The 26740-nt window shown below is 37.2% G+C and overlaps 1 protein-coding gene across 3 annotated transcripts; it reads left to right on the top strand.

The window, feature by feature from the left end:
* Positions 1-26740, top strand: PRPS2 (phosphoribosyl pyrophosphate synthetase 2). 3 transcript variants are annotated; one of them, XM_068683011.1, is made up of 8 exons: positions 1-166; positions 12074-12257; positions 14989-15009; positions 18467-18565; positions 19643-19767; positions 22174-22347; positions 25346-25505; positions 26451-26740. In XM_068683011.1, exons 1-8 carry the CDS (start codon positions 45-47, stop codon positions 26541-26543), a joined length of 978 nt encoding a protein of 325 aa, XP_068539112.1. In that variant the 5' UTR covers positions 1-44; the 3' UTR covers positions 26544-26740. The 3 variants fall into 3 exon arrangements, with proteins under 3 accessions (XP_068539112.1, XP_068539116.1, XP_068539125.1); XM_068683024.1 differs by having other exon boundaries at positions 19-166; positions 12044-12257; XM_068683015.1 differs by lacking the exon at positions 14989-15009.

A 26740-nucleotide genomic window follows, 5' to 3' on the forward strand; every position in this document is an offset into this window, starting at 1 on the left:
GCGGGGCCACCGCGCTCTCTCTCGCCCCCCATCGCCCCCCAGCCATGCCCAACATCGTGCTGTTCAGCGGCAGCTCCCACCACGACCTGTCCCAGCGGGTGGCCGACCGCCTGGGGCTGGAGCTGGGCAAGGTGGTCACCAAGAAGTTCAGCAACCAGGAAACCAGGTGCGTGTGGCGTTGCGGGAGGTGTTCTTCCCCCCCAGGGGGAGACCCCTGTCCCTAGGTACTGGTGGGGTTGCCTCCTGGCTGCTTCCATAAGCTTGGGCAGGTCAGGCTTCCAGCTGGCCACGTAGGAAAAAAAGGCAAAATGTCCTGTATGACGTCCTCAATGTTTGCCATTTATTATTTTTTTATTTGTTTTTCTTCCTGGTGTTGCCTCTCTGTGCTGATTTGTCATCTTGGTTTTCCGACCCACCAACCTGATCTATTTGTTTTTAATTATTTTTTTTTGTTTTTTGTTTTTTTGTTTGTTTTTTTTTTTTTAGTTTGAGGTGACAGCTGTGTGTTTATGCCAGGAGGTGGTAAGGCTGAAACAACTTTCTAGGAGTATACTAGAAAGGGGGTAGTGGTAGGTACACCAGAGGTTCCCAGTGGGCACCAAGTTGAACATGAGCCTGCAATGTGCCCTTGCCCCCACAGGAAGGCAAAACAATATGCTTGGCTATGTTAGACAAAATATCACCAGCAGGTCAAGGGAGGTGGTCCTCCCCCCTCTACTCAGCTCTGGTGAGGCTGCACCTGGAGCAGTGTGTCCAGTTCTGGGCTCCCTGGTACAGGAGAGGCTTGGGCATAGCTGGAGGGAGTACAACACAGAGCTGTAAGGATGATGGAGGGACTGGAGCACCTCTTCTATGAAGAGAGGCTGAGAGAGCTGGGGCTGTTCAGCCTGGAGAAGAGAAGGCTCAGAGGGTCTCATCCATGTCTATGAATACCTGAAGGGAAGGTGCAAAGAAGACAGATGGAGGCTTTGCTCAGTGGTGCCCAGTGCTAGGCCCAGAGGCATTGAGCACAAAGTGGAGCCCAGGAGGTTCCCTCTGAGCACCAGGCAGCACTTCTGTGCTGTGTGGGTGATGGAGCACTGGCACAGGCTGCCCAGAGAGGCTGTGGGGTCTCCTCCTTGGAGATCTCCAAAAGCCACTTGGACGTGGACCTGGGCAGCCTGCTCTAGGTGTCTCTGCTTGGGCAGGGCTTAGAGCAGGTGAGCCCAGAGGTCGTTTCCAACTTGTGATTCTGTGACTAGGCTATTACCTGATTCTGAAATATAGGTTGCCAACTGTAAATAGCTGTCTAGTCTCTGAGATTATTGTATGTTTGGTTGTCTTTTTTTTCTTTTTTTTTTTTTCTTTTCTGTTCTTGTTCTGAATCTCCCAAACAAGCATGTTTTCATGGCTTTCTTTGGAAGATTAATATGTTATAGTCTGAAGTTGCTCTCACAACGCTTTTTCTTCTGTTCAGTCTGCGTCTTTTGTATTCTCAATTTAACTGCTCTTGTTCTATTTACATGCAGAGACAGCATTTTAAACCCTCTGCCATTGCTGCTCATTCCACCTAATGTTTGCACACTCTTACTCTCTTCTATTCATTCCTGATTAAATGAAGGCTTAAATCTCAAGTCTTTCCAACCCCATAATCACTTTATTGCTCTTTGATCTCTTTTCTGCATGATAAAACTTAATGTGTATTTGGTTGCATGATTTTCTTGCTAACTTGTGCCTTAATTTTTTTTTTGCTTGCTCTCCAGAGACACTTATCTCTAGTTCTGCTGTTTGCCGTGTTTTAAGCAGAGATTCTTGGATTTAGATCTCATGCAAGGTAGAAATTTACCTGTGAAGTCTTCACATCTAGTTTGAGGCAGCTAATTAAATTCCCAACTTCAGGATGGAATAATCTCTGGTCTATCATTCCACTTACTTTTTTTGGTGAGAAATATTGACCCCCGCCATTAAGTAAGTAGATAGTGGTGGATGCAGATTGTCAGTGGTTTGGCTAATCTAGTAATGGCAGTTTATTTTTCTTAGGCAAGTTGAGATGTAGTGTGGTATAGATATGAGGAAAGGATCTACTCTAGTAACTATTTCTGGTTGCTTCTGTTGCAACATTGCTAGGCTGACATGTTTTGCCCCCCCCCCCCCCCTTTTTTTTTCCCAATAATTTAAATGCTTTCACACTTAAGGATTTAAGTGTTTTTGTTTTTTTTTTTTGTATGACTTCATACTGAGATTCATACTTCTGAGATCCACACAAGCTGAAATGAAGCTGATGTTTCCCCTTGAGCATCTACAGTTGTAGCCACTGTATAGTAAGTTCTAAGTGGGTAATCTTTTAATATCCTTAGCAACTTAGTCCAGGACGTCGACCTTCCAGTTTTGTAGACTGACGTTCTTATTAAAAAATTCAGCAACACTAATGAGAGAATTCCTGAACAGTATATTTAAAAGTAAACTATAGCTAAAGTTGATAAGATATTTATGCTGTAGTGATCTTTTCCATGTGGCTGTTCTTTTTTTTTTTTAATCTGTCTCTATAGCAAAATTTCTTCCTGTGTATACAAGCAAAAACATGTTTCTTCCTATATAAAATAATCATGCAAAAGTTGCTCTGCAAGATTTATGGATAAATTCACCGACATTATGAAATACATTGCAGTATTGCAGAATACTTGTACCTAATAGTTAAGATACTCAGAGAACCTTAAACCTGCCAGTAGTGCTTGGACAGATCCCTGTGCAAATAGATAAGCTGGGGCCTGAGGGTCAACAAACTCTTGCTTTGTCAGATCTGTTAAGTTAGCAACTTGCAGAGAAGATTCATCTTTTGTTTAAAACTCAGTACTCTTATTTTTTACAGTTTCTTAAAAGTAAGTGTAAATTGCATGTATATTGACAAACATGTGCAGCCATGGGCTTAAATATTTGTCAAATGGCCTAACTGGAAGCCCTTTAGTTGAAAATTGCATTTATTTGGTTTGCAGAATAGAGTGGAAGGGACAAGTTATTAAATAATTTGCTTTACACTTCAATTCAAAGGGGCTTTTGGTTTCAATCCCAATCCTTAGCAGGTGCAAATGGTTTGTTGAAGAACTGTACTATACCCTGAGGTTAGCCAGGGAGCAGGACCACTACTAAAAAGGAAATGAAATGTAGGTTCTCAACTCCAGAAAACTTAAAATTGGAAACACTCCTCTTTGTCATTAGGTTAGGCTATCTGGCAATATCTCAGTTCTCATGTGATTTAGGCATTCAGCATTCTAGCAAGTTTGTAACTGAGAAATCTCATGTCTGTGCTAGAGGAAGTGGGGAAACTGCTGCTGAAATTGCCCCCCCACTTCTTCCCCCTGCCCCCCTGTCAATTTCTTTCTTTTTTTTTTCCATCTAAACAATATGGAAATAGAATCATAGAATCATTCAGTATGGAGAAGACCTCTAAGATCATCTAGTCCAACCTTCCTTCAACCTGGCACGGCCAGGCCCACCATTAATCCAAGTCACTAAGCACCACATCTACACATTTGGTTTTGTTTTTTTTTTTGTTTTTTTTTTTTGAAGACCTCCAGGGATGGTGACTCAACTATCGTCCTGGGCAATACTTCACAGCCCTTTCAGTGAAGAAATTTTTCTTTATGTTCTGTCTCCCCAAACTACTGACACCAGGACCTTCACCCACTTGATCTGCTGGCTGGTACTACAGCCTGCAGGCCCACACCACCGGCCTGACTCCAGTAGCTGGCACCAGGGCTGCTCGTCAGTGAATGTCTTCCTTCAGCTGATCATCAAAGCAGCCAACCTTAACTAAAGCAGGAAGACAGCTCCTAAACATCTGGTCCTGGAAGATAACTCTGTTTAGTATTCAAAGTCTGTGTGTAAAGTACATGTGCTGGCCACAATGTCTTGGTAGAAACTTGCGTGACACCACCTTTCCTCACTTCACCAGTAAAATGTTAGGGCTGCAGTGGGGGGTCGGTCAGTTTATCTTCAGGTCCACACAACCAACTGTTGTCAGCAATGTTTGGAAGGCTGGAGGACGAGGGCAGGAATGGAAGTCCTTAAGCAGGCATGGCTGCTGCAGCTTCAGCAGTGTGACATGATGTTTGACAGATGTGTAATAGAAGCACACATACATGCATGCACACCCACACTGATTTTATTTTTTTTTTTCACGAGGCTCTCTCTAAATATGCTGAGATGGCACTTGATGATAATTGATACATAATTAACTCACCGTGCAGGTATTTTTAGTGAATCAACTGATGAGGAAAAATTATCAGTGCATGTACATCACTTCTAAAATAAATATCATAGAATCATAGAATATCCTGAGTTGGAAGGGACCCTTAAGGATCATCAAGTCCAACTCTTGACACCGCACAGGTCTACCCAAAAGTTCAAACCATGTGACTAAGTGCACAGTCCAATCTCTTCTTAAATTCAGACAGGCTCGGTGCAGTGACCACTTCCCTGGGGAGCCTGTTCCAGTGTGCAACCACTCTCTCTGTGAAGAACCCCCTCCTGATGTCCAGCCTAAACTTCCCCTGCCTCAGCTTAACCCCGTTCCCGCGGGTCCTGTCGCTGGTGTTAATGGAGAAAAGGTCTCCTGCCTCTCGACACCCCCTTACGAGGAAGTTGTAGACTGCGATGAGGTCTCCCCTCAGCCTCCTCTTCTCCAGGCTGAACAGGCCCAGTGCCCTCAGCCGTTCCTCGTACGTCTTCCCCTCCAGGCCTTTCACCATCTTCGTAGCCCTCCTCTGGACACTCTCCAACAGTTTCATGTCCTTTTTATACTGTGGTGCCCAGAACTGCACACAGTACTCGAGGTGAGGCCGCACCAGCGCAGAGTAGAGCGGGACAATCACCTCCCTCGACCTACTAGCGATGCCGTGCTTGATGCGCCTCAGGACACGGTTGGCCCTCCTGGCTGCCAGGGCACACTGCCGGCTCATATTCAACTTGCTGTCTACCACGACCCCCAGATCCCTCTCTTCTAGGCTGCTCTCCAGCGTCTCATCGCCCAGTCTGTACGTGCAGCCAGGGTTTCCCCGTCCCAGGTGCAGGACCCGGCACTTGCTCTTATTGAACTTCATGCGGTTGGTGATCGCCCAGCTCTCCAACCTATCCAGATCCCTCTGCAAGGCCTTTCCACCCTCATTCGAGTGAATATAAAATATATAACAAATATTTTGTAACAAAATATATGTAACATATACATAACAAACATATACAAACAAACATATATGTAACAAAATATATTTTGTTACAATATGTGGTATGTTTGCTCTTCTAAAGACTATTTTAATTCTGTACTTCAAATGCTTGTTATTTTCAAAAAGGAGAAACTGGATTCAGAGATGGCATTTTCTCACACTCATATCTCCCAGGAAAGAAGTTACTGTTTCCACCTGTTCCCATGAGCTTCCTGACTTCTTTTAGTCAGACTTACTGACTGAAGTGAGTCCTGTAAGTCTTTTTGACAGGTTCAGGAGGGGGGAATTGAAGTCCTGCCTGGCACGAGTGAATTTGGAGGCTGGCTATCTGCATCTTCTTTTGGCTGCCATCTGGGATGTTTTTGAATCATCTGCTTAAGTGTATACAGTTCAGATTTTACAAAGGAAAATGTTGGTTGCACAGAGACATTGCCTGCTGTAAGGCAGGTCAAAATAAAATAAAAAAATAAAATTGTTGATATTTGGGCCATTTGTTTGCAAGTAAATAAACTTTAGTCAGAGATAGCAGTTTTGATCTTGGAAGTTAGGAGAAAATAGATGATACTTCTTCAGTGAATTTTTATAAGGATGAATGAACCTTATTTTATACAAAATGGTGTGATGAAAACGGTGTGTTCTATAAAGTAAGTAATTGATTTAAAAAAAAAAAAAAAAGGCAAATCTAGAAACTTTTATACCAGTGCTACATATCAAAGATGCCCAATTCAAATGAGATCTGTTTTCAACGCTGGACTGCAGTGTTTTCCTCCAACCTCCCCTTTGGTGTCCTCCAACTCTTCTGCAGTTGTCTCATCTAAGACATGACCTTCGTACTTTTCCTGTACCCTTGTTCTTTTGGCTTCTGCTGCTGCAGAGGCCATGAGCTGCGTGACCCCCACTGACAAAGGTTATTACCCCTAGCCATGGTGTAAGCAAACTCAGGTGATAAACTGCTCTTAAATCAGCTGAAGTTGGTAGGTTTTGGGACATTGTGGGATGTGAATTCTCTCTTCATATGGCCCAAACACTTAGCAAGTGGTTCACAACTGGGGTTGTCATGCTCAGCCTGGGGTGGCTGAGCTGGCTGGTTCCCTCACCATAGTAAACATGGTGAGCCTGGAGAAGTTGCTTTTACTAACATGAATGAAAAGGATAAGAAATGTTTCCAGAAACGTTCTGTGTTTATGTATGGAACTCAAGATACGCTGAATATGGCCATTGATTGTATTGCTAATAGTGCCAAATCACAAAAGGCCTAAAAATGCTTCAGAGCTTCTGGTTTACGGCTTCCACTTTATTGACCTTGCTGTATACTCTGTTCTTCTTATAGATGCAAAACACATGAAATTCAAAATAAATAAATAAATTGCCTTGCCCATGCCTACCATTAGGAAAGGATCAGTTGAAAATGAAAATCTGACTGGGGACTGGTTTTGGAGCTGTCAAAGTGAGAAAGCCTAGACTTGAGGAGAGAACATGGGTTCCAGGAGATCTAGGATACAAGTAAACTTGTAATGAAAATGCCACAGATTTTTTTGTTTGTTTGCTATGGTGTTCTGGTTTTTAAATTATTGTGTGCAGCACAGGGGGTGGGAGTGAGTGGTAAAACTGCAAAAATGAAGAGAGGCTGGGAATCCCCATCCCCTGCCCCAAGTGGAATTTCAAATTATCTTCAGGTTAATTAACTTGATTTTTAAATGCTAATTTCAAAGGGGATTTCAGCATTTAGGATTTTCCATAAGATCTTGTCTGGTATGCTGTGGGGGAGGAAAATCTCACTGCAGCTTGTACCAAAACCGGCCCAACTGAGCTAACCCCAGTGGAGCTCTACAGTCCTGTAGTTGTTCTTAACACCTAAAGGATTCAAGTTCTTCTCTTGGCTGTGCCATATTGCATACCCTGCTAAATTCAGCTGATCCTAGTGATAGATCAAGCAGCTTTCACATCCCTTCAGGAGCTGAGGGTTAGGTGGAGGAATTTTATTTATTTATTTATTCATTTAATCCCAGTACCTGCTTTTTTATATAACATCATGGCAGTTAAAATATTTGCCCAGTAAGTTGGAGGTCTTACGTTAAAGACTTTACTCTGCAAATTTGTTCCCAAAGGTAAGAGTTCAAACACACCCCTCTGCTTAGTACTTTCCATTGGCTGCTTTTTGACGATTTGCAAATTCAGCATGTGCATTTTTTGGATTGCTTCTAAGTTATCGATTCTTTTTGCACTCTGTATGAGGACTCTAGACCTTAAATTTTGGCAGCTTCTATGGGTATTAAAGATGCCTAAAGTACAGAGTTACTTTATCAGCACCTAAAGTCCTTGACAAATATTACGTCCTATAACTATTACTAGAATTTTATCTGTTATAATTTTTTGTAAGGTATATGGCACTCTTCATTTGCATGACTTGAACTGGATCCTAGCCATTGACTTGAATTATTTGCCATTTTAGTAAGACTTTGCATGCTTATTTCCATGCTTCGCTGCAGCTTTTTTCTAAGTTAAGATAAAGAAATTTAAAATTCTCATTGCTATTAGTTCTGTTGGGAGTGTACGACAAATTTAGTATCATAAAGGGCTCAGCCTGCTCTTACCCCAGTTTTGAAGTTTGCTTTGTGAATGTTTCAGACATTTAAATGTGTTTGTAATATAAGTGGTTCTTGAGGTTTATCCTTAACTTACGGTAGTTAGTCTAAGTTTCTATTTAGTAAATTGGACTTGGAATCAGTTTGTGCAAGGTGAAAGCAGATATCAACACTCAAACTTGTTTTCCGTTACATCCTGTCTTATATGCATCCTCTCTGGCTAGCAGCTTGTGCTTGTAGATTCCAAGCAACTGGGTCAACAAGTTAATTAATTTTGTGGGCTATTAATTTGTATAATTTTTTCTGTAAAACGCAATTAGGTGTTTTCAGGGCTTTTAATGGACAGGTTCTGTTGACTCTTCTTGAATGAGAAGTTTATTTAAACTGATTGTTACCAAACAGTTGAATTTGATTTAATTGCATAAAACAAACAAAGCTTGTAATCTTGAGGCAATAGCTTGTTCTTGTGTCCTTCCTCTGTCCTCACTGTCGAAAACTGTTTAAACAACAGCCCCAAGTTTATTGACTGTTAATTAGGTCATGGTATAGATAGCCTAAATGGAATTTAGTAGTGATGTTAATATGATAACTGGCATGAAGTAGTTTGCCTGCTGCAAGCTTAGTGTTCTTTAATAGATATTTGAGATGCAGTACTTCAGATATTTGGTGCTCTATAGCATCTTATTGTTTGCCTGTTTGCATCTGAATGTGTTAAAAATTTAAAAGTACAGATAAGCAGCAGTGTATCTGGTCTGGTTGGATAAATCTACACAATATTCAACTTTGACAAGGTAGAAAGTGAGAGATACTAATCTGTGGTGCATTCATCTCTAGTTGATTGGGAGAAGACTTGTGCAATAATTACGTTATATTATTCTCAGGCCCCTTTAATTAAGTTACTTCCAAGTGCTACACAAGTATTAATTTAAACTTGATTTATTTTAGCTTGCAAATACGTCCTGTGTCCATGAGAAAATATATTTCTACATGGATATATATACATGTTTCTGTGTCCTGAAAAGGTAAGCCATTCTGGCCTGAGAAGCATAACCAAAAATATCTGAAATGCACCAAGAGAGGAAGTAGCAGCAGTTTCATCTTCTAAGTTGTTTACAGGATGAAAAAGTTATTGCTGGCCCAAGGGCATAGAAAAGACAGTGGTTAATGGTGCTGGAAGCAGAACCACTTCAGGTCTGCTCTATCAACCAGATCTGTATTTATCTCAAAGTATATTCCCAGACCTTCTGAAACTTGTTATTTCTTAGTGGGGTGCTTAGAAATGACTGTTTTAAAGGAGCAAAACAATCCAGAGTGTTATAATTCAGTGTTCTTTGTGTATATGATGAACATTAAAATCCTATTTTTTTGGTCATTCAGCAAATTTTGTTCCTACTACATAATGTGTCTATAAAATCACTTTTTTTTTTTTTTTCTTTTTTTTGCCAAGTACTAAAATCTTCCATTACCCTGCTTTGTCACTGCAATAACATTCTCTGGTGAAAATTGGCAGTACTTTCTTTGTCTCTTTCTACTTTCTTCTCCTTTGTAATGATTCCTGTGATAATGTCAAGTACAGACGTGTAACTTCACAGTCTTGGGCTGAAAGAGCTGCCATAGAGCTTTTTGCATATGCTGGTGGTCGTCTCTGGACTTATTCCAAAGGTTTGGTATGACAGCAGTTGTCATTAAGCAGTTTTGTGCAAGGCCAAGTCAAGTGTTGATTATAATTTTTCAGAGTCCTCATGATAATAACCATGAATCAACAGTGGTGAGTAAGGCTGCATATGTAACCTAATGGGTTGATGCTTTACTTGGAGCTGACCAAAAAAGAAGCTTGAAAAATATTTAGAGTTTGACAGACTTATTTTTAAACCCTTTTCTCCGAATAGCCCTATTGCTTTGACTAATAATTGGATGGGAAATTAACAGTTGTATAACCAAAAAATTGTGTCTTTCCACCCTGATGAAAGACTCAAAAAGATTTGCTCGATTACTAATGAGCTATCTGAAGATGACACTGTCTCTGACTGCCTTTGTCCCCCCAGAGGTCCTAGTGCTAACTAGATACTTTGTTTTAATTTGGCAATAAGAAATCTACCTATTTCTTATTTGGCAATAAAAAATCCTGCTGGTAGTTAAAAACCTGCGGGAACTTACTGAACCACTCAAAAACTTACTTAATTAAGGAGAAAAATGAAGAAAGAATCTTTCTGTAACTTGTTCTGGGAATGGAAGAGGGGAGCTGAAAACATGGAGACACTCATTCTCTCTTCTGTGATTTTGGTGGTCTTTCTGATAGTATATAGGTAACGCAAAAATGGAAGTACATTGATTTGAATAAAAACTGAGTAGAAGAGGGGGAGAATTCATCTGATCATGGAAAAACAGGGAGGTGAAAGAGATGTGTTAGTGTAATGAGGCTGAGACTGAATATAAGGATGAGAGACAAGGAAACCAAATAATGACTGGAGGGGGAAATGGATTAAACAAGGAGAGAGCTGCTACTAATACAAGGAGGAGTCAGAATGCAACCAGAAGGGCAGGCTCGTGTATGGGCATGAATAATAGGGCAGGCTCAAGTAGCCAGGAGGAAGTGATGGGCCAGAAATTAAATTTAGAGTTAATAAGGTTGCAAAATGAAGTACTCAGGTCACACTGGTGTGAAAGAAGGTTGCTTGTCTATTGCCTTGTGCATCTGGCTTAGAATATTTTCTTTAATTGCATGATCACATATATATCTTCCACAAGATTCAGTCGTTCAGTACTCAGCATGGAACTGCACATTGCTCAATGAGGGAGAAACAAAATAATGGCTGCTTGTTAAATCAGCGCATTCTGTTCTTGTAATTTGATTTTGTTCTAGTTTGCACACCTTCAAAGGGACAAGCATTCTTTCTCTGGCAGGTATTTTGTGGCAGTTTTCAGAATGTAAGTAGTCAGACAGCACTCAACTATCCTGATGGTAATAAATCAAATGTTTGCACGTCATTAAGAAGTTTTTAAGCAGTAAATTCCTTTCTGTGTTCTGCAGCTACAAAAAGCTAATCAGTCTTGCACAGCACTGTGGAAGCTGATAAACTAAAGCTGTTTGGACTATGCTTGACTAGAACAAGCCTCACTGTTGAAGGACCCATCAAAAACTATTTTACCCACGTCTGAGCCATTTGGATGGTTTCTAGTTAGATTTTTTTGCTTATTTGTGTTTTGGGTAATGAGGCAACCTCTTAAATATGGGTCCAAGATACTTTAGCCTTAAATAATTTAGATTAATTTAATACAGTATGGGTTCGAAAGGTCTGATTGCCTTATGTAGGAAGCTTGCTTTTGTATATTTTCTGTATATTTTGCATGGATCCAGGAAAAAAAAAAAAAAGAAGAAAAAAGAAGGTTAGTTTGCTGCTTTTCAGAGTAAGTTTTGGAGTGGCAGTTGTGAAAACTGAGAATGGCTCAACAGCAGATTTCTGTGGTATGAACAGTGATCAGTGCCAAAATTTGCCTTGAAATCTGTGGAAGAGTAAAATAACTTAGATGCCATCGTAAGTACGTAAGCTCAATTAGAACAAATAGAGCAACTGGCACAACATGACAAATTTTGAGTCATGGGGAGCTGTTGATGAACAGGCCTCTTATCTTCTTTTTCTAAGATTTTATTATTTTATATTTTAACTACATTACTTAGATATCATGGTGCAAATTTTAACCAAAATTCTGTTTGTTTTTGTTGTGTTGTGTTTTTTTTGGGGGGGGAGGGGAAGTGGTGGTGATACCTTTGCCTTCTAAAATGCAATATTTTCTTGAATTTATTAATGCCTTAATTGTCATAGAAAATAATGGCACTTTTAATAGAAGTATTTTGATGCAGGTAGTATTTAATAAAAATACGACAAAGTTGGTTTTCTTTCTGTACTTATCTAGTTTGTTCTTTAAATGACCATCTCCTTAGGAGATGGACACAATCTACACACAAGGACACAATCTACAAACTAAACCAATCAAAAAACCAATACTGAACTTAATAACAATGTGTGCTGCATCTGTGCTACAGCCATAATTACATGTTGGTTTGTGCTGACCTTACAAAGGCTCTATGTAGGCTGAAGCAAATTTTACAGTGGCTTGTATTGAAATAGCCTTTGTATCAAGGGCACAGTTGTCCAAAACTCTGTTTACCCATTTATTTGTTTTATAAACCTATGATTTTTTTTGTTAAAACAAAAATGTTTTGTTTGTTCTTTAATAATGTTCTTCCTGTAATTCTAGTGATTAAGTGGCCATCTCCTGCTCTTTCAGTGTAGAGATTGGTGAAAGTGTGAGAGGAGAAGATGTGTATATTATCCAGAGTGGCTGTGGAGAAATAAATGACAACTTAATGGAACTGCTCATCATGATCAATGCTTGCAAGATTGCATCATCCTCCAGAGTGACTGCAGTAATTCCGTGTTTTCCATATGCCAGGCAAGATAAGAAAGACAAGGTAGGTAAGAACCATGTACTTTCTGAAGTCTTTTCTCAGATTTTTCCCTCAGAACTTTTTGAAGAGATTTGTAAGATTTGTTTCCCCCTATTTTTTATGATAAAATATTAAATTATATCATCTGCAAGTGAATGAATTAAGACAATACATGACTTTTTGCTTATGCTTTAATTGATTTGTTTTCAGTTTGAAAATTTAGGTACATCCTATGTGTGTTGTATTTTGCAGAGTATTTAGTTAGAAAACTTCACCTTATGGGACTGTTTTTTCCTGCTTTTTCTATCCTTTTTATTCTCTGTATATGAAGAGGGTATGCCCTTCTAAATATCTTAATTAGTGCAATTACATAGAATTAAATCCTAAATTTGAAGTGCTGTAACCATTGTGCAGGTGGGTTTTACCCTGTGTGTAGCGAAATAAAAGGAACTGATTAGATCTGCAATTTGTAAGAGTGATGAGTGAAAACACTATTTTATGCTGTAAAGCAAATCTAAATAAATAAATATATAAACTTTTTATTTATGTGGAATAACTTGGAATGTTAAATGATGCAGACTAAAAATTGTATAGAAATCCCAAAACACTTTTATGATTTTAGTGTCTGTCCCTGAATTTGGTATGCAGTAACTGATGAATAATATACCAGTTCAACAAAAGCTGATAAGACGGTGACAAAGTCTGACTAGTGCATTTGATATATATATATTTTTTTTAAGTATTTCTTCGTTTCTTTCCACTATATACACAAGAAAACCTAATGTTACATAAATGCTATTTTCATCAAAACTAACTTGAAAGGAACTAACAAGAATAAATGTGAATTTAGCTTTTAAAATTGGATTGCAATGCTTGCCTTCTGGAAAATTTTCTCTCTGATACTTCCTATAAATGGTCTGCTCCTTCCTTTTCACTTTGGGTGTTGAGCAAAATCTTGAAATCTTTGTGGTGTTATTTTCATTCATCTATACAAAATGTAACAGGACTGACAAACGATGCAGAAAATAAATATTGATTGTATATTTTTCAAAATATGTAATTCTCAGCCTGTGATGGAAACACAAATTTTTAAGAACAAAATAAAATGAAAGAAAATTACTTTCTTTAACAAAAGACCTTTTTTAATTTGTTCTTTACCTGTAGGCTCCATACTAATGTTGTGCTTCCAAAAACTGAATTTGGAAGTTAGATAGTATCTCCCTGTTCTTCATATACATCTTTTGAAACTTCATTTTGCTGTGTTTCTGTACTTATTAATGCTCTCACTTGACTAGGAGAGCTGATTTTTATTTTTTAATCAAAAGAGCTAGGAAGGGAAAGAAAAAAGACTTGGTTGAAAGGGAAGGAAAGCATCTTGGTATGTTTTTCTTTCCAAGTTCATATTGGATGGTTCTGGATGGTTCTTCTGGACCATCATACAAATTTTTGGTGTGGGAAAAGGATGAGCATGTCCCAGGTTTTCCATGCGTCTAGGTAGTTCCTTGTTGGAGTACCCAAAATCCATGTGGCAGGCTTTCAAGAGACACTTGAACTGTACAGTGTAGTGGCTCAGAATGCTGCTTAGGAACGTCTTTTTGAAATGCCATTTCAAGATATGTAGAACAGGAAAGTAGAGCACTAATAGAGGTTTTGAGCATTATTCCAGACAGTTCTTTGGGCATTAGTGAGTTCTCCTGCAATTTTCTTTCTTTCCACTCTTTTTTTTTAAACCTCTGTTTTGCAATTGAGAAAATGTTTGTCATCTTTGGAAATTAACCTTGGTAGTTAACCTCCGTGTTGCACAGTAAGCTATAATATAGCTGTCGACATTGGGCAGCTTATTGACCGGGTGATCCTTCCTCTCACTGGTGGATTGCATCACATCACTTGGTCTTTGACCCATGTTGAGTGCACAAGGTTTGTGTGCTGCCTGAAGTGTCGGTTCACTGATGTCAGTCATTTTCTTACTACGGTTATAGGCAGATTTTCTTCTCTCTGACCCAAGATATTGCTGTAGCTTGCTTGATGAAGCCTTATAATCTCCACTATCTGGATGCTGACTTGTGATTTAAGTTGTTGACTTTAATCCATAAAGGACTAAATAGAATGAGTCCTTGCTGTTTGAAATACCACTGTGTTCTTCATGCATCTGTTTCAGTTATGATCACTGAGAACACTGAAAATATCCTTGATTTATTCTTTTTTAATTTAAGTAAAGAAAGGGCCCCTGTGGTAAAATACTGTATTCTGAGCAAGGCCTGTGTAATCTACTTTGGAAATTTTAGTGTAAAACCTGGACTAGCTTTAAATGAGATTGCCTTGCTGGAATTTTTGCTGATAGCTTTGGTTATGTAGAGATCTGTGCAAGTTTTCTTTCATATACAGACAAAGAAACAGAGGTTTAAAAAAAAAAAAGGGGGGGGGGGGGGGGGTGACAGTGAAGGAGGGAGGTGGAGAAAAGGAAAAAAAAAAAAAAAAAACTTGCCCAGAATCACAGAAACATTGATAAATTGATTAAACATGATCAAGTATTGCCATAAACTAGAACACTTCTGATACACAGGCTAGATAATTTAAAATTAGCTCAGGTGTTTTGGCTATGGTTGCATTTAGGCATCCTCTAATTATGTTAACCTTCAAAGCCACAGGCAAGATACATATATATAGGATGCTGCAGAGATGCCTTTGAGATGTTAGAAGTATAGGTGAGTTTGGTGTTCTACAGCTCACGTAACTTTGTTTTTTTGATTTGTAGAAGGGGGCCGTGGAGCGTTGGGTAGGTATCTTTTTTTTTTTTTTTTTTTTTTTTTAAATCTAACGCTATGCATTTCCATTAACATGGCCTTAAAGGGTGAAACTTACTGGGTTACATTATATATAACTGGGAACATTTTCAGTTTCACTTCTCAATTTCAGTTGTGTTTCGCCTGGGCCATGACAGTAACATTCTAGAATAATTTGCTAACAGAAAACTCCTAGCTTCTAGTTAAAATCTGTCTGGACATTTAAGATAATGGCTGTCAACTTCTGAAGCTTCAAAGCCTATCTCATTTTAAAAATGACAAATTTAGGTAATAAATTAGTGAATGTGCAGTATCCATACACTTCACAACTGGCTTTCTTGGAAGTGAAAGTTCCAGTTATAAATCTTGGGGATTTCTTGGATTTTGTTTTGTTTTTGTTTGTTTGTTTGTTTTTGTTTAGTATGCATGTGATTCATTTTGAGCAAGACAATGTAATAAGATGCTTAAAGGCAATAGAACATTAATCTTAATGGACTCCTTTTACTTTCCTCTGCCTAGTTATTCTTGTGAGGTTGTTTTTATTAGCTTTGTGGATTCCTCCTCTGTCCCTGGTAATTTGCAAAATTGCAAATAACTTTGTAACACATCATAAAGGAAGAAATCATTCATATAACTGTTGCTATAAGTGAGCGGGGAATTTGCTTAGGAACTAAAAACTCAGTGATTTTTTTTTACAATTTATTTTCTGTACATAATTTAATGTTGTGTTTCACACTAATAATTCTGAAACTAACCTCAAACTGTATCAAAGAATGGAACAATGAATATAGTGAATCTTTTTGTGTTCTTACCTCTCCCATCTGAAGCAAGCATCACAAACACTCCAAGATATAAAGAAGATGTTCAGTTCTCATCTACCTTTGTCATCCAAGTTTCTGAATAATGAGGCCAGGTTATCTGAGGTTCTCATGAGCACACTTATTTTGGTTTTTAAAATAAGCATCAATCTGTATCATACTGTAGCACAAAGCTTTTTATATTTTCTTGGTAAGAAATCAAACCTTAAATCCTTCTGAACGTGTCATGAGATGTGTGCTTTTTCTTTTAATGCACAATTTTATGTAGAGGAAACTATCAGATAGCTGCAAATTCCATTTGCCTTAATCTCCTGTTAGCCCATTCTTGAGAAACAGGTATTGGTGTCTGGCTATCTTTCCCTCCAAGACTCTTTTGTCCACCAACATGTAGGCAATCTGTGATGTGCATGCCTACTAAAACAAGTTTCCTAGTGGTAAAACCTTCAAGTTCTTCCTTCTGGGAAGTCAGCCTGCAAGGCCAGCAGCTGAAAGAAGTACCAACTGGTAACGTATACATTAGTACTTGGTGCAGGAATTTTTGTTGTTGTTTTGTTTTGTGATGATGATACTCATGGTATTGATACATGAGAGAAGCTAACTGGTATTCTTGTTGAACAGAAATGGACAAAACAAGAGAAATTCAGTATGCTAGTTGGCATGGAAATGGCAAATCATGTTCTGGGAAGAATGTAATTTGTCTTGAACTGCTAGGCTGCAATGGTTACTCTTTTCTACCAGAAGGAGTGGTCCTGGCTAGCAAACTTCTCTCCCCCTCTCTTTAATTTTAGCTTCCTCATCTGTCTGCCATGGGTTCAGACAAACACCAGTGAGTGGCATGAGGGAATTGAGGAAGGCATGAGGGAATTGAGGAAAGCAAGGGAGCAAACTTCTGTTTTCAACATTGTCCGTTAGTTTAGCTCTGCTGTAGCACCAAACTAGGAGCTGATAAGATAACATGGTGGTAGAGTCAAAAAAGTTAGAAACTAAACCTTTGTTGTAATAGATGTTGCTGGAGATTTGAGAATATTGTGAAGCCCAGCTTAGAAATGTAAATTTGAGCTGAAGTGATCTGGAACTTGAATGGCATGAACCAAAACTTTGCTAGTAATGGTAAAAATAACAAAAAAAGTTTTGGCTAATGTGGTCCTAACAGAATCCTTACAGAACTGAACTTCAATGAGGAGAAGCATAGTCCTCATTAAGTGGAAAGTCACTAAAGCTCTAGTGATTGCAAACTCTTATGGAAGCTCTATGCATCTTAATTGCAAGGATTGAGGGAAGTACTATCTGCTATACATATCTTCACCGTATCTTAGACTAAGTGGGGACAATGTTTTTGTACAACACAATAGAGTAAAGTGGTTTTCTAAATGAAGTATTTTAGTAATGGTGATGACAAACTTACCCAAGTCATAAGAAATAATGTAGTGTCTTGGTTTCTTTTCTGGAAGTATATTGTCAATCCACAGGTTAAAATAGGCAAGTGCTGAGTTTCCACCTAAATTAAGAGAAGTTTTGAGGAAAATACTAGCCCCTTGAGGCTAAATTAGGCTGATTTCTTTGTTAAAGATATGTAGCAGGAGAGAATACCTTGCATACCTTGCCAGCAAAAAAACAGCCTCACAGGTGACACCTCTAAATTACATTTCTGTTTTCATTCTAACAAAGTTAGTGCTAGTTACTACCCATGTTTAAAGATTGGTACAAAGAAAACAAGAGGATTTGCTTAATATTTCTATTCCTGACAGAGTTCTTTATGTCAATATAGCTTTTTTCAGAGCTAAAAAGTCTGAAAGAACTTTGGAGTTGACAAAAAAAAAAAAAAAAAAGTATCTTCCAGTCATGATTTTCCGTATTTTCTTTGTTACTATTCTTCATCCTTGTCAACTTAAAAAAGCTCTTAACATTAACATTAACTTTACTGATTAGATTTTTTTTTTATTCTTTCCAACCACCCTCCCCCCACCTGCCTTTTTTCCTTCATTACCCCACCCCTTTTGGTAGATTTAGATTCCTAATCGCATCCAATAATTAGGCCCAAATTAGCAATAAATAAATAAATAAATAAATAGACTGGGGCCTTCTGCTTCTGCCTACATGGGTCTGTTACAGAATTTACTGTATCATGAAGAAATCATTGATCTTAACTTTGTTGTAAAGCAGTTTTTTGTTTTGTTTTATTTTCAAAAGTTGTGTTCCCTGTGCTTTCATTGTTCATATTTGGTTATCTAAATATGAATATATATATTTTTGAACACAGTAGTTGCCTAAGAGTTGGATGTTGGCATATGGATAGTGTCTTGGAGAATTGGAGATTGTCTGTCTGTTTCTGTGCTATGGCAAAACTAGTCGAAATTTAAAATAGAGGAGCTGGAAAATTATATCCTCAATTTTATCTGTTTGTTGGTCAAATTAATATAAGGCATTATAAAGCAGACTGTGCAAACTGATTTAGAGCTCCTAAAATTTTTGCTGATTTTTCAAAGCCCTAGTGGCTAGATTAGCTACTGACAAGCTAGTTTGGCTGGGTTTGGAGCTCTTCATAACTAGATTCTAACTATGCTAAAGGAAAATAAAGTTCCTAATTATCTGATTTTCTCTATCTTTTTAAAATTTTTTCTTTATTTCTCAGAGTCGTGCTCCAATCTCTGCAAAACTTGTTGCCAACATGCTGTCAGTTGCAGGGGCTGACCACATCATCACCATGGACCTGCATGCTTCTCAGATCCAGGTAACTATAAGTTCTTTCCAACTGTGTCTGGGGGCTCTACTGAATTAAGAAGAAAGGCTAATATTACTTCTGTGGTGTTTTTTTTTTTTTTTTTCTTTTTTCTTTTTATTTTTCTCATTGTTTTTGTTTTGTTCAGAAGTGCAGTACTCAGGGTTCAGAAGAAGTTTTGATCATCTCAAAACTTTGATGATCATTTTGGCGATCTGTTTCTATTTAAACCTGCCTTTTGAAAGAGACCAGATCTTACGGAGGGATTTTGCAGGCAGTATGAATGCCCATACGTCAATCTCTTTAGTGGAACTTTCCAAGTCTAGTATAAGAGCTCCCAGAATATACAATGTACTGTTCTGGAGAAGCTCTCTTACTCTTGCATTGATCTTATTATTGTAGTGCCCTATATAGAGTTTTGTTGATACAGTGCTGAGGACAATATTCACTTAAGAGAAGTGGAGATACGGGTTTCCAGCCTCTAGCTGACTTTACTGCTGAAGCTGCAAATCACAGTTCTGTTGTCTCAGTTGCAGAGCAGGTATTGTTTGTCATTCTAACATGTAAAACTTTTCAAGATACCTTTTTTCCCCCCTTCTGGCATTCTGTTTAATCAGAACTTCAATTAGGTTAGATGGCTGTCATGCAAATAAAAACCAGTTTCATTTATGGTCCAACAGGGATTTGATGTTAAAAGCTGCACAAAAAGAACTGTTCATTTTTGTCTGCTGCTGAAGTACTGCTAACTCGAATCTTCCACATATTGAAATACTACTCTTCATCTCAAGCAGTTGAAATTTATGGAAGTTAAATATTCCTCACTGAATTTTTTGAGAGCTTTTCACATGCATGAATTTATATAGGTGCCTAAAGGTGGTCTACATTTTAAATTTACAATAATTAAAGAGAAATTGTTCTTCATTTTGCTGCTCTTGAAAGAAATTGCAGAGGGCAGAATTAGGCCAGTGTAAAATACTAGCTAAAGCCCTACCATACATGAAAGGCAAAAGCTCGATTCTTTCTGTGTATCTTCATCCCAGGCAGGGTATAAATGTGTATTCATGGAATTGTTTTTCTCTTTTGAAATAGGGTTTCTTTGACATTCCAGTAGATAACTTGTATGCAGAACCTGCGGTGCTGCAGTGGATTAAAGAAAACATTTTGGAGTGGAAAAACTGTATCATAGTTTCCCCTGATGCAGGTGGTGCAAAAAGGTACTATACAAGACTAATATTATTAGCATTCCACATAGTTTGTGATTAATGAACTAGATGGTCTCGTCATCTTTTTTGCTATGTGACCTGTGCAATATACAGAGTACATCATTGGTGAATTCAGCTGCACTGTAAAAACAGAATGATGTGCATGCTTGAAAACATCCAGGAGCTTTCTGTGCTCTACAGAAAATCTTTTTCTCTCTCCCTGGACTCAGCCTCATTAGCTGAGTGCCTCTGTGAGAGGGAAGAGAGTTTTCCTGCTGCTTGCTTCTTTAGCCCAGTTGCTGCGCCTATTCCTGCTTCATTCTGGAATTGTTTAAGTTTCCCTTCTCTGTTAAGCACATGGCCTATCCCCACTGTACATGCTGGCATTTAGGTAAGAGTTTGCTTAAGTCACATTAAGTCACAATTCTTTTTTCTTTAAATTATTGCATTCAGGTTACATACTGTGAATATTGTAAAAATAAAAATAAAAAATAAAACTTTTTGTTTTGGGTAGCAAAAGATGAAAATAGAAAAATTAGTTCATCAGAGCGTTTCTTCATTGTTTCTACATTCTTTAGCTTGTAAGGCTATCTTCTAGCAAGGCTTTTATCTGTTATCTGTTGAGTAAAAACTAATGCAAAAGTTCAAAAGCATGCCACCTGTAAGGTGGTAAAATATGCTGTTGAAGCAAAATGCTTATTTTCAAGGTATTGGTCATGCTGCTGCTAGAAGCTGAATGGGAACAAAGACAAATAAGAATCCTGTAAGCCCAAAATCATTTCAGTGCTTGGAAAATAATTTAGAGAAAACAGACTACAATGGTATGATTTTGCTCTAAGTCCTTCGATCTGTTGTGAATGTTCATGTTCTAACAATTAATAGTGAAATAAGACTGAGTAGAACTAGGGAGATATTCCTCTTTGGATTAGTCAAGTTAAAGATGTGAAGAATTTAAACTATAGAAAACATTCTAACATGCAGATGACTCAGTCAATTAAATTTCTCTGTTGCCATCTGAATATTGTTGTTGTCACAAAAATGTAATTCATATGTATAAAGAAGTGTATTTTTATTTATGACAAAATACAGTCTTTGAAGACAGTGTTTTTTCCCACTAGAAAATATTTGTATTTTTTCGAGTTGGTGTTGAAGAGTTTACTTTCGATATCTTTCTGTTGTAATGCAACCAACTTAAGTCCCTGCTGAAGTAGGAGAAGATGTTGCACTCAATAAATTCAGATTCTCCTTCACTTCTTTTAGTAAAAGGTAAAGGTGATGGCTTGGCTTTTCTATTCAAAACATGCAGGCCTTCAAAATAATGCTTGAGTTAATGAAAACTGATCAGAATGTGAAGAAAGTTTGTCTTAAAATTTAAATCTGGAAGTATTAAAGAAATATGTTCGTGCATTCCTTTAAAGCATCATTCTTTTTTATTTCTCACTATTTACTTGCAGTTTTTCCAGTTTATTAATTTTTTTTTGACTGCAGTAGGACATGCAAATTCTATTGATATCTCTGAGACAGATGTGCTATGAAATTACTGTGTTGTTCACCAAAAAATTGCCAAACCATGTGGCTTTTTGTTTATCATTCAGTTGATTGTTACTGCTTTTCAACAATTTATTCATATTTAAGTGGTAAAGAAACAAAGCTCTGTTTTCTATTAAATATTGCATTCTAAAAATAGTCTACAAGAGACGGACTACAAGGCTGTGCCAGCATAGTAAAACATAGTATTGTTTATTCCTGTTTTTTTTTGTCTTGTTTTTATTTCTTTCTTTCTTTCTTTTTTTTTTTTTTTTCTGTGTTGTTATACCTACCAGCTCTGGTATATTAAAAAATCTGAAGAAAACAGTCAGAGGTCTGTAACAAATTGTTTGTTATAGGACATTTGGCCAGCAGAGGTCACCCTGAACAATTTTGAAAGGTCTGCGTTAAGCCAATGTATTGCTAAGAGAATTGCTGATGAAGTAAACTACTTGATTACTAGTCAAGTACTGCTAAAAATTATTAATCACTATTAACTTTATTTTTCTGTTGGTTTTGTTTCACATTCCAGGAATGGTATTTTCAGTTAGGACACTGAAGTGCTTAGAATTAGGGCCACCTTATGGTGTGTATGGAGCTTAATAAAAACTTGCAAATAGCTGAAATTTCAAAGACAGATGTTTAATGCCAGATAACCAAAGCCAATTTAGAAAATAGTTTTCTGTTGTATAGTTTAAGATGCTCTGGTTGTACTTATTAACAATGAATTAAGGTCATTTCTAACCTGTCTCGTTATTTAGAGTTTGTGCCACATTAACTTAAAAGCAAGGGAACTTGCAAACTATGTTTACATAGCCATCCTTATGTATTTATCTTTTCTTTCTTTTAAAATAGTTTTCTAAATGTTTTGTATTTCTTCCTGTCACCTAGGGTTACTTCAATTGCTGACAGGCTGAATGTGGAATTTGCTCTCATTCACAAGGAAAGAAAGAGGGCAAATGAAGTGGACAGAATGGTCTTGGTTGGTGATGTGAAAGACAGAGTAGCAATTCTGGTTGATGATATGGCTGACACGTGTGGCACAATATGTCACGCAGCAGATAAGTAAGTATTATGGTGAACTGGCCTGATGCTTCATTGTGCTGTAACCTGCAGAACAGCAGATGAACAGAGATGTTGCATACCTATAACTCCACCTGAGCTCTGTGGAGTGAGGTCACTGATTCTTGACTTACCATCCTGTGAACAAGCTGTGGCCTTCCTTAAAACATGGAATTGTGATAAGATTTACAGAAATATATAATCTGGATTTAGAAAAAAAGGACAGAATAAAGGAAATGTCATATATCCCTTCAGCCAGGGACTTGGGCTGTCTATTATTATTTTTTTGGGCTATCTATTTATTATTTTTTTTCAGTACCGAGACAGAAATGTCAGAAAATCATTCTTTACTTAAAAACTCATCCTGGAGCCTTTACTAGCTTTACTAGCGTTGGTATTAGGAAGTATTTTCTTCCAGTGCTCAGTGCAGGTTTAATATTAATCTTCGTTGTACATCTTCAGTATAAAGCTGCTTATCCTTTTCATCATGGGAGATGAGAATAGTTTTTTTCATCTTTTGTCTAGAAGGTAGTTGAAGATTGTATTCATCTAAATAACTAAACTATTCCCATTTCTTCAGTCTTTCCACATGGTTTCTAGACCTCTGCTCTGTTGCTGATGCCGTAAGGGCTCTTCTCAATTCTTAAAAGGGTCCAATTCTTGAAGTGCATCATGTGAAAATAGACCTACTAACTAAACTCAGTCTGTAGCAATGCTAAGTAGGAAGGATTACTCTAAGATTTTCAGGCTGGCTTTATGCTAGTACATCCCAGGGTACTAGTAAGTTCTTTTTTTTTTTTTTTTTTTTTTTTCCCTACAGAAGTTGGCATTATTGTCTACACTTAACTTTGGTACTGTGTGTAACCTTATTTTTTAAAAATTTGCTTACTCATGAAATTATTATTTTTTCCTGTTGCTGTAACTTTACAACTCGAAACTAGAATTACTCTCATACATTTTAAATCTATCTTGATAAAATTGGAAAAATGGACTGAAATTAACATTAAAAACAAATATTAGGCATTAACGGGTGGGCAATACTAGACTGAAGTGCTCCTGCCTTTCTGCTCATATCCCAACACATGCCGCCAGCTTTGGTTTGGGAGGTTTGAGATTTTTAATTTTTGATCCAATGATCTTGCGTTTTGATTTGGTTTATAGCAAAGCCCACCCCCACATAATTATATACAGTGCATATTGGAAGAGGGAAGGAGCTGCTGAGAAACACAATGGGAATGTTTTAAATTGTTGCTGCTGAACATTTACTGTAGTGTTGCCACCCTTGGATGTAATCCTTTATAAAGCATTTATAAGGGTCCCAGTTAAGAGCATTTTGACTTTAAATTCCTGTCCAATATACTTACAGGCACTGTGAATGTAAAGAATAGTCTTACATCCAGGATAGGTCCATGTGGTACTTCCTAACTGTGTCTTTCATGTTATGTAATAGGGTGAAGCTTAACTGAGCTATGTGTTGCTGTTAGCAGTTTGAAGTGAAGATCTTCCCACAAGATTGCAGTCTTCAGTTGCAGCCTTGCTGTTTGCTTCTAGGTGATCAGGATGTCAAAAATTCTTGGAAGGCATTCATGTAGTATTCTGTTTCTTTTTCACTTTGATGAAAATTTGATGGAATTTTGCAAAGAGATGTTGTGCAGTTGTTTGCTATCCTCACACTAATCTTCATAAGACCTAAAAGCGTGCTTGTAGGCTGCCCACTTCACAGATCAAAATCATGAATTGCCTAGCCAATAATTCTTGACAGTCGAGCCTTAGCAAAAAGGAGGTCTTTATTTATTTTGTTATAGAAGTAGGACTTCCTTGTTTACCTATAATAGATTTTTATAGAGGAAATTGTAAAACTATGACAAACCTCCATTGTATCTGCACTGTTCACTAGAAGGATGCTTTTGATTGTGTGATATGGCCTTATATCATGTTCTTGTCATGAAGTAGTAGTGCTTTTCATTATTGACAAGCCTAGGTGAGATGCGCTTTGTGATTACTCAAACTTGCATATCCAGCAGATGAACTAAGAAATTTATTTCCAGATATAGCACATCAACTTGCTTATGTTGCCTTCTTAGTACACACTCACCTTGTTGTAGTGCATCATCCCTACTGATCTCCAAAGTGATCAGCATCCTTTGATGCTGGTGAATGGTGAATTGTTCAAAATGAGATGATGTTTCTGTTTTCTTGTCTTTTCTTTTTTTTTTTTTCTTTCTTTTTTTTTTTTTTGCTATCTTACTGTTTTCATTCTATGATCTGATATCATATCAACTGTTGAGGTTCTCCATCTGTTCTAGATGCATTTGTAGTCTTGCATAGCTGAGTATCTGGAGGCAAAGAGGCCAATCAAAGCTAAATTTGATTCTGACTCATACACAAGTTGTTTTAGTTCTTTCATCGGTACAGGTTTTCTCTCCTGTGCTGCATCATTTCACTGTGCAATCAGCAGCATTTCATCCCACAAGCTTGCAGTAAGCTAGGCTTTTAATCATTAAATATTTTTTGTTCTCCGTAGCTTTGTCCGAACAGATTTGTTTGAATTGCAAAAAAAATTGAATTTGAAAAAAAAATAATTGAAAATAAAGGTGTATGATAATGGAGGCACAACAGAGTTGTGGATACTGCTATCTAACCTGTTTCATTTCTGCCTGATTGAGGTAGAATATACCAATAGAATTTTCAACATATTTATTTTTTCTGCTGATGTGATCAAAAGTGTAAGATTTTTGTTCAGTATCACTGCTACTGATAAGAACTTTATTTAAGTTATTTAGCAGTTATTTTTGGTGAGACTTAGAAGTAATACAACCTTAAAAACTCTAAGTTCTCTAAATTATTTTGTAGTTAGCTGTATCTTCCTGTACCTTTCAGAAGGAATTTGTGTATAAAATGTATTTTACAGAGATTTATCTGTAAAATCTCTGATGTACATCATCTATAGCTATGTATTGAAGCATGCATCACAGAATACTTTTTCATTTCTGTTCTACAGATTGGTATCTGCTGGAGCCACCAAAGTATATGCTATTCTTACTCATGGCATCTTTTCTGGTCCTGCTATTTCTCGGATTAATAATGCAGCATTTGAGGCTGTTGTGGTAACTAATACAATTCCCCAAGAAGAGAAAATGAAACACTGCCCCAAAATTCAGGTACTGTGGCATTTTTGTGATTTGTTTAAAATCTGGATTTTTATTTATTTATTTATTTACTATTCTCTGATGCTAGAATTTGTGCCTTGCAATGAAAACAATATTCTCAGATACATTGTGTAGCTTTATTATTTGCAGAACATCTGCTAAATCATGCTGAAGAGCCATTTTAAGGGGATTCAGATAGCATAATAGAGTATAAAAATATTTGGTACTGCAACAGATTGAGTTTGCCTGACTGAAAGAGTAGCAAATGTAAAAAACTGTCTTTTTTATCATTATTAGGAACTCTAGGTTATTGTGGATGCCATAGAAATTTTAGGCTTCTTCATTTTGTTTGAAAATACACTAATGAAAAATCCCAAGATAACAATAACATATATATGTTTGCTTTCAAAAGCAAACTGAAAAAGCAAAGCTGGTTTATCTCAGCAACTTCTATGTGAGATTGTTCTGTAAAGTCATGTCTTTTTCCTTAGTGCAGAGAAGAGGAAAGTATAAAATAATGCTTTTTTAACGTTAAATTTTAAAGTTTTTTTTTTTTTTATTATTATTATTATTATTCAATATATTTTGTACTTATTGAAACTAGGCAAACATTCAAAAGATATACTTCCATTAAACTGTACATGTGTGAGGTGGACACTGCCATCTGATGGCTAAAACAGTTTATTTTCATGGCCTGTTTCCAGATCTTCATCAGTGTGCCTGTGCAGAAATCAGTGTTTTCTTACTTAATTTTTGAGTATGTTCTTTATATTAGTCCTATTCTCATACACAGGTTAATTACCTAATGCTTTGATGTTATTTTACTTCCTAGAAGAGGTAAGAGCAGAATAGTAAATTGAATGTTTGCATACAGGTTGTGTGTTTCTAAACTGCATAGTTTGTTTTCGTTTGAATCCTTTAAAAATTACCTCCTTGATTTTTTTTTTTTTCTTTCAGTTTATTGACATTTCCATGATCCTGGCTGAGGCAATTCGAAGAACACACAATGGTGAATCTGTATCTTACCTGTTCAGCCATGTCCCCTTGTAACTGCAGGAATTTACGCTGCACCTTTGCAGAGGTCCTGTCAACTAGCACTATTGTTTTTAACAATGCATTTCAACCACAAGAGATGACTATATTTGTAAAATTCCAGAGCTTTTATGTTTAATTATGACATTTGTTTTGTAATTATCATTTATTCTTTGTAAATGGACAATAAATCTCCATCTTGCAGAAACTTTTAA

Source organism: Anas acuta, chromosome 1 (assembly GCF_963932015.1).
Source record: "Anas acuta chromosome 1, bAnaAcu1.1, whole genome shotgun sequence".
Taxonomy (NCBI): Eukaryota; Metazoa; Chordata; class Aves; order Anseriformes; family Anatidae; genus Anas; species Anas acuta.

Coding starts and splice junctions, on each gene's coding strand:
- PRPS2 (XM_068683011.1), top strand. CDS start 45: ATGCCCAACATCGTGCTGTTCAGCGGCAGCTCCCACCACGACCTGTCC. Junction 15,010..18,466: donor AGGGGGCCGTGGAGCGTTGG/GTAGGTATCTTT, acceptor TTTATTTCTCAG/AGTCGTGCTCCAATCTCTGC. Junction 25,506..26,450: donor AACACTGCCCCAAAATTCAG/GTACTGTGGCAT, acceptor TTTTTCTTTCAG/TTTATTGACATTTCCATGAT.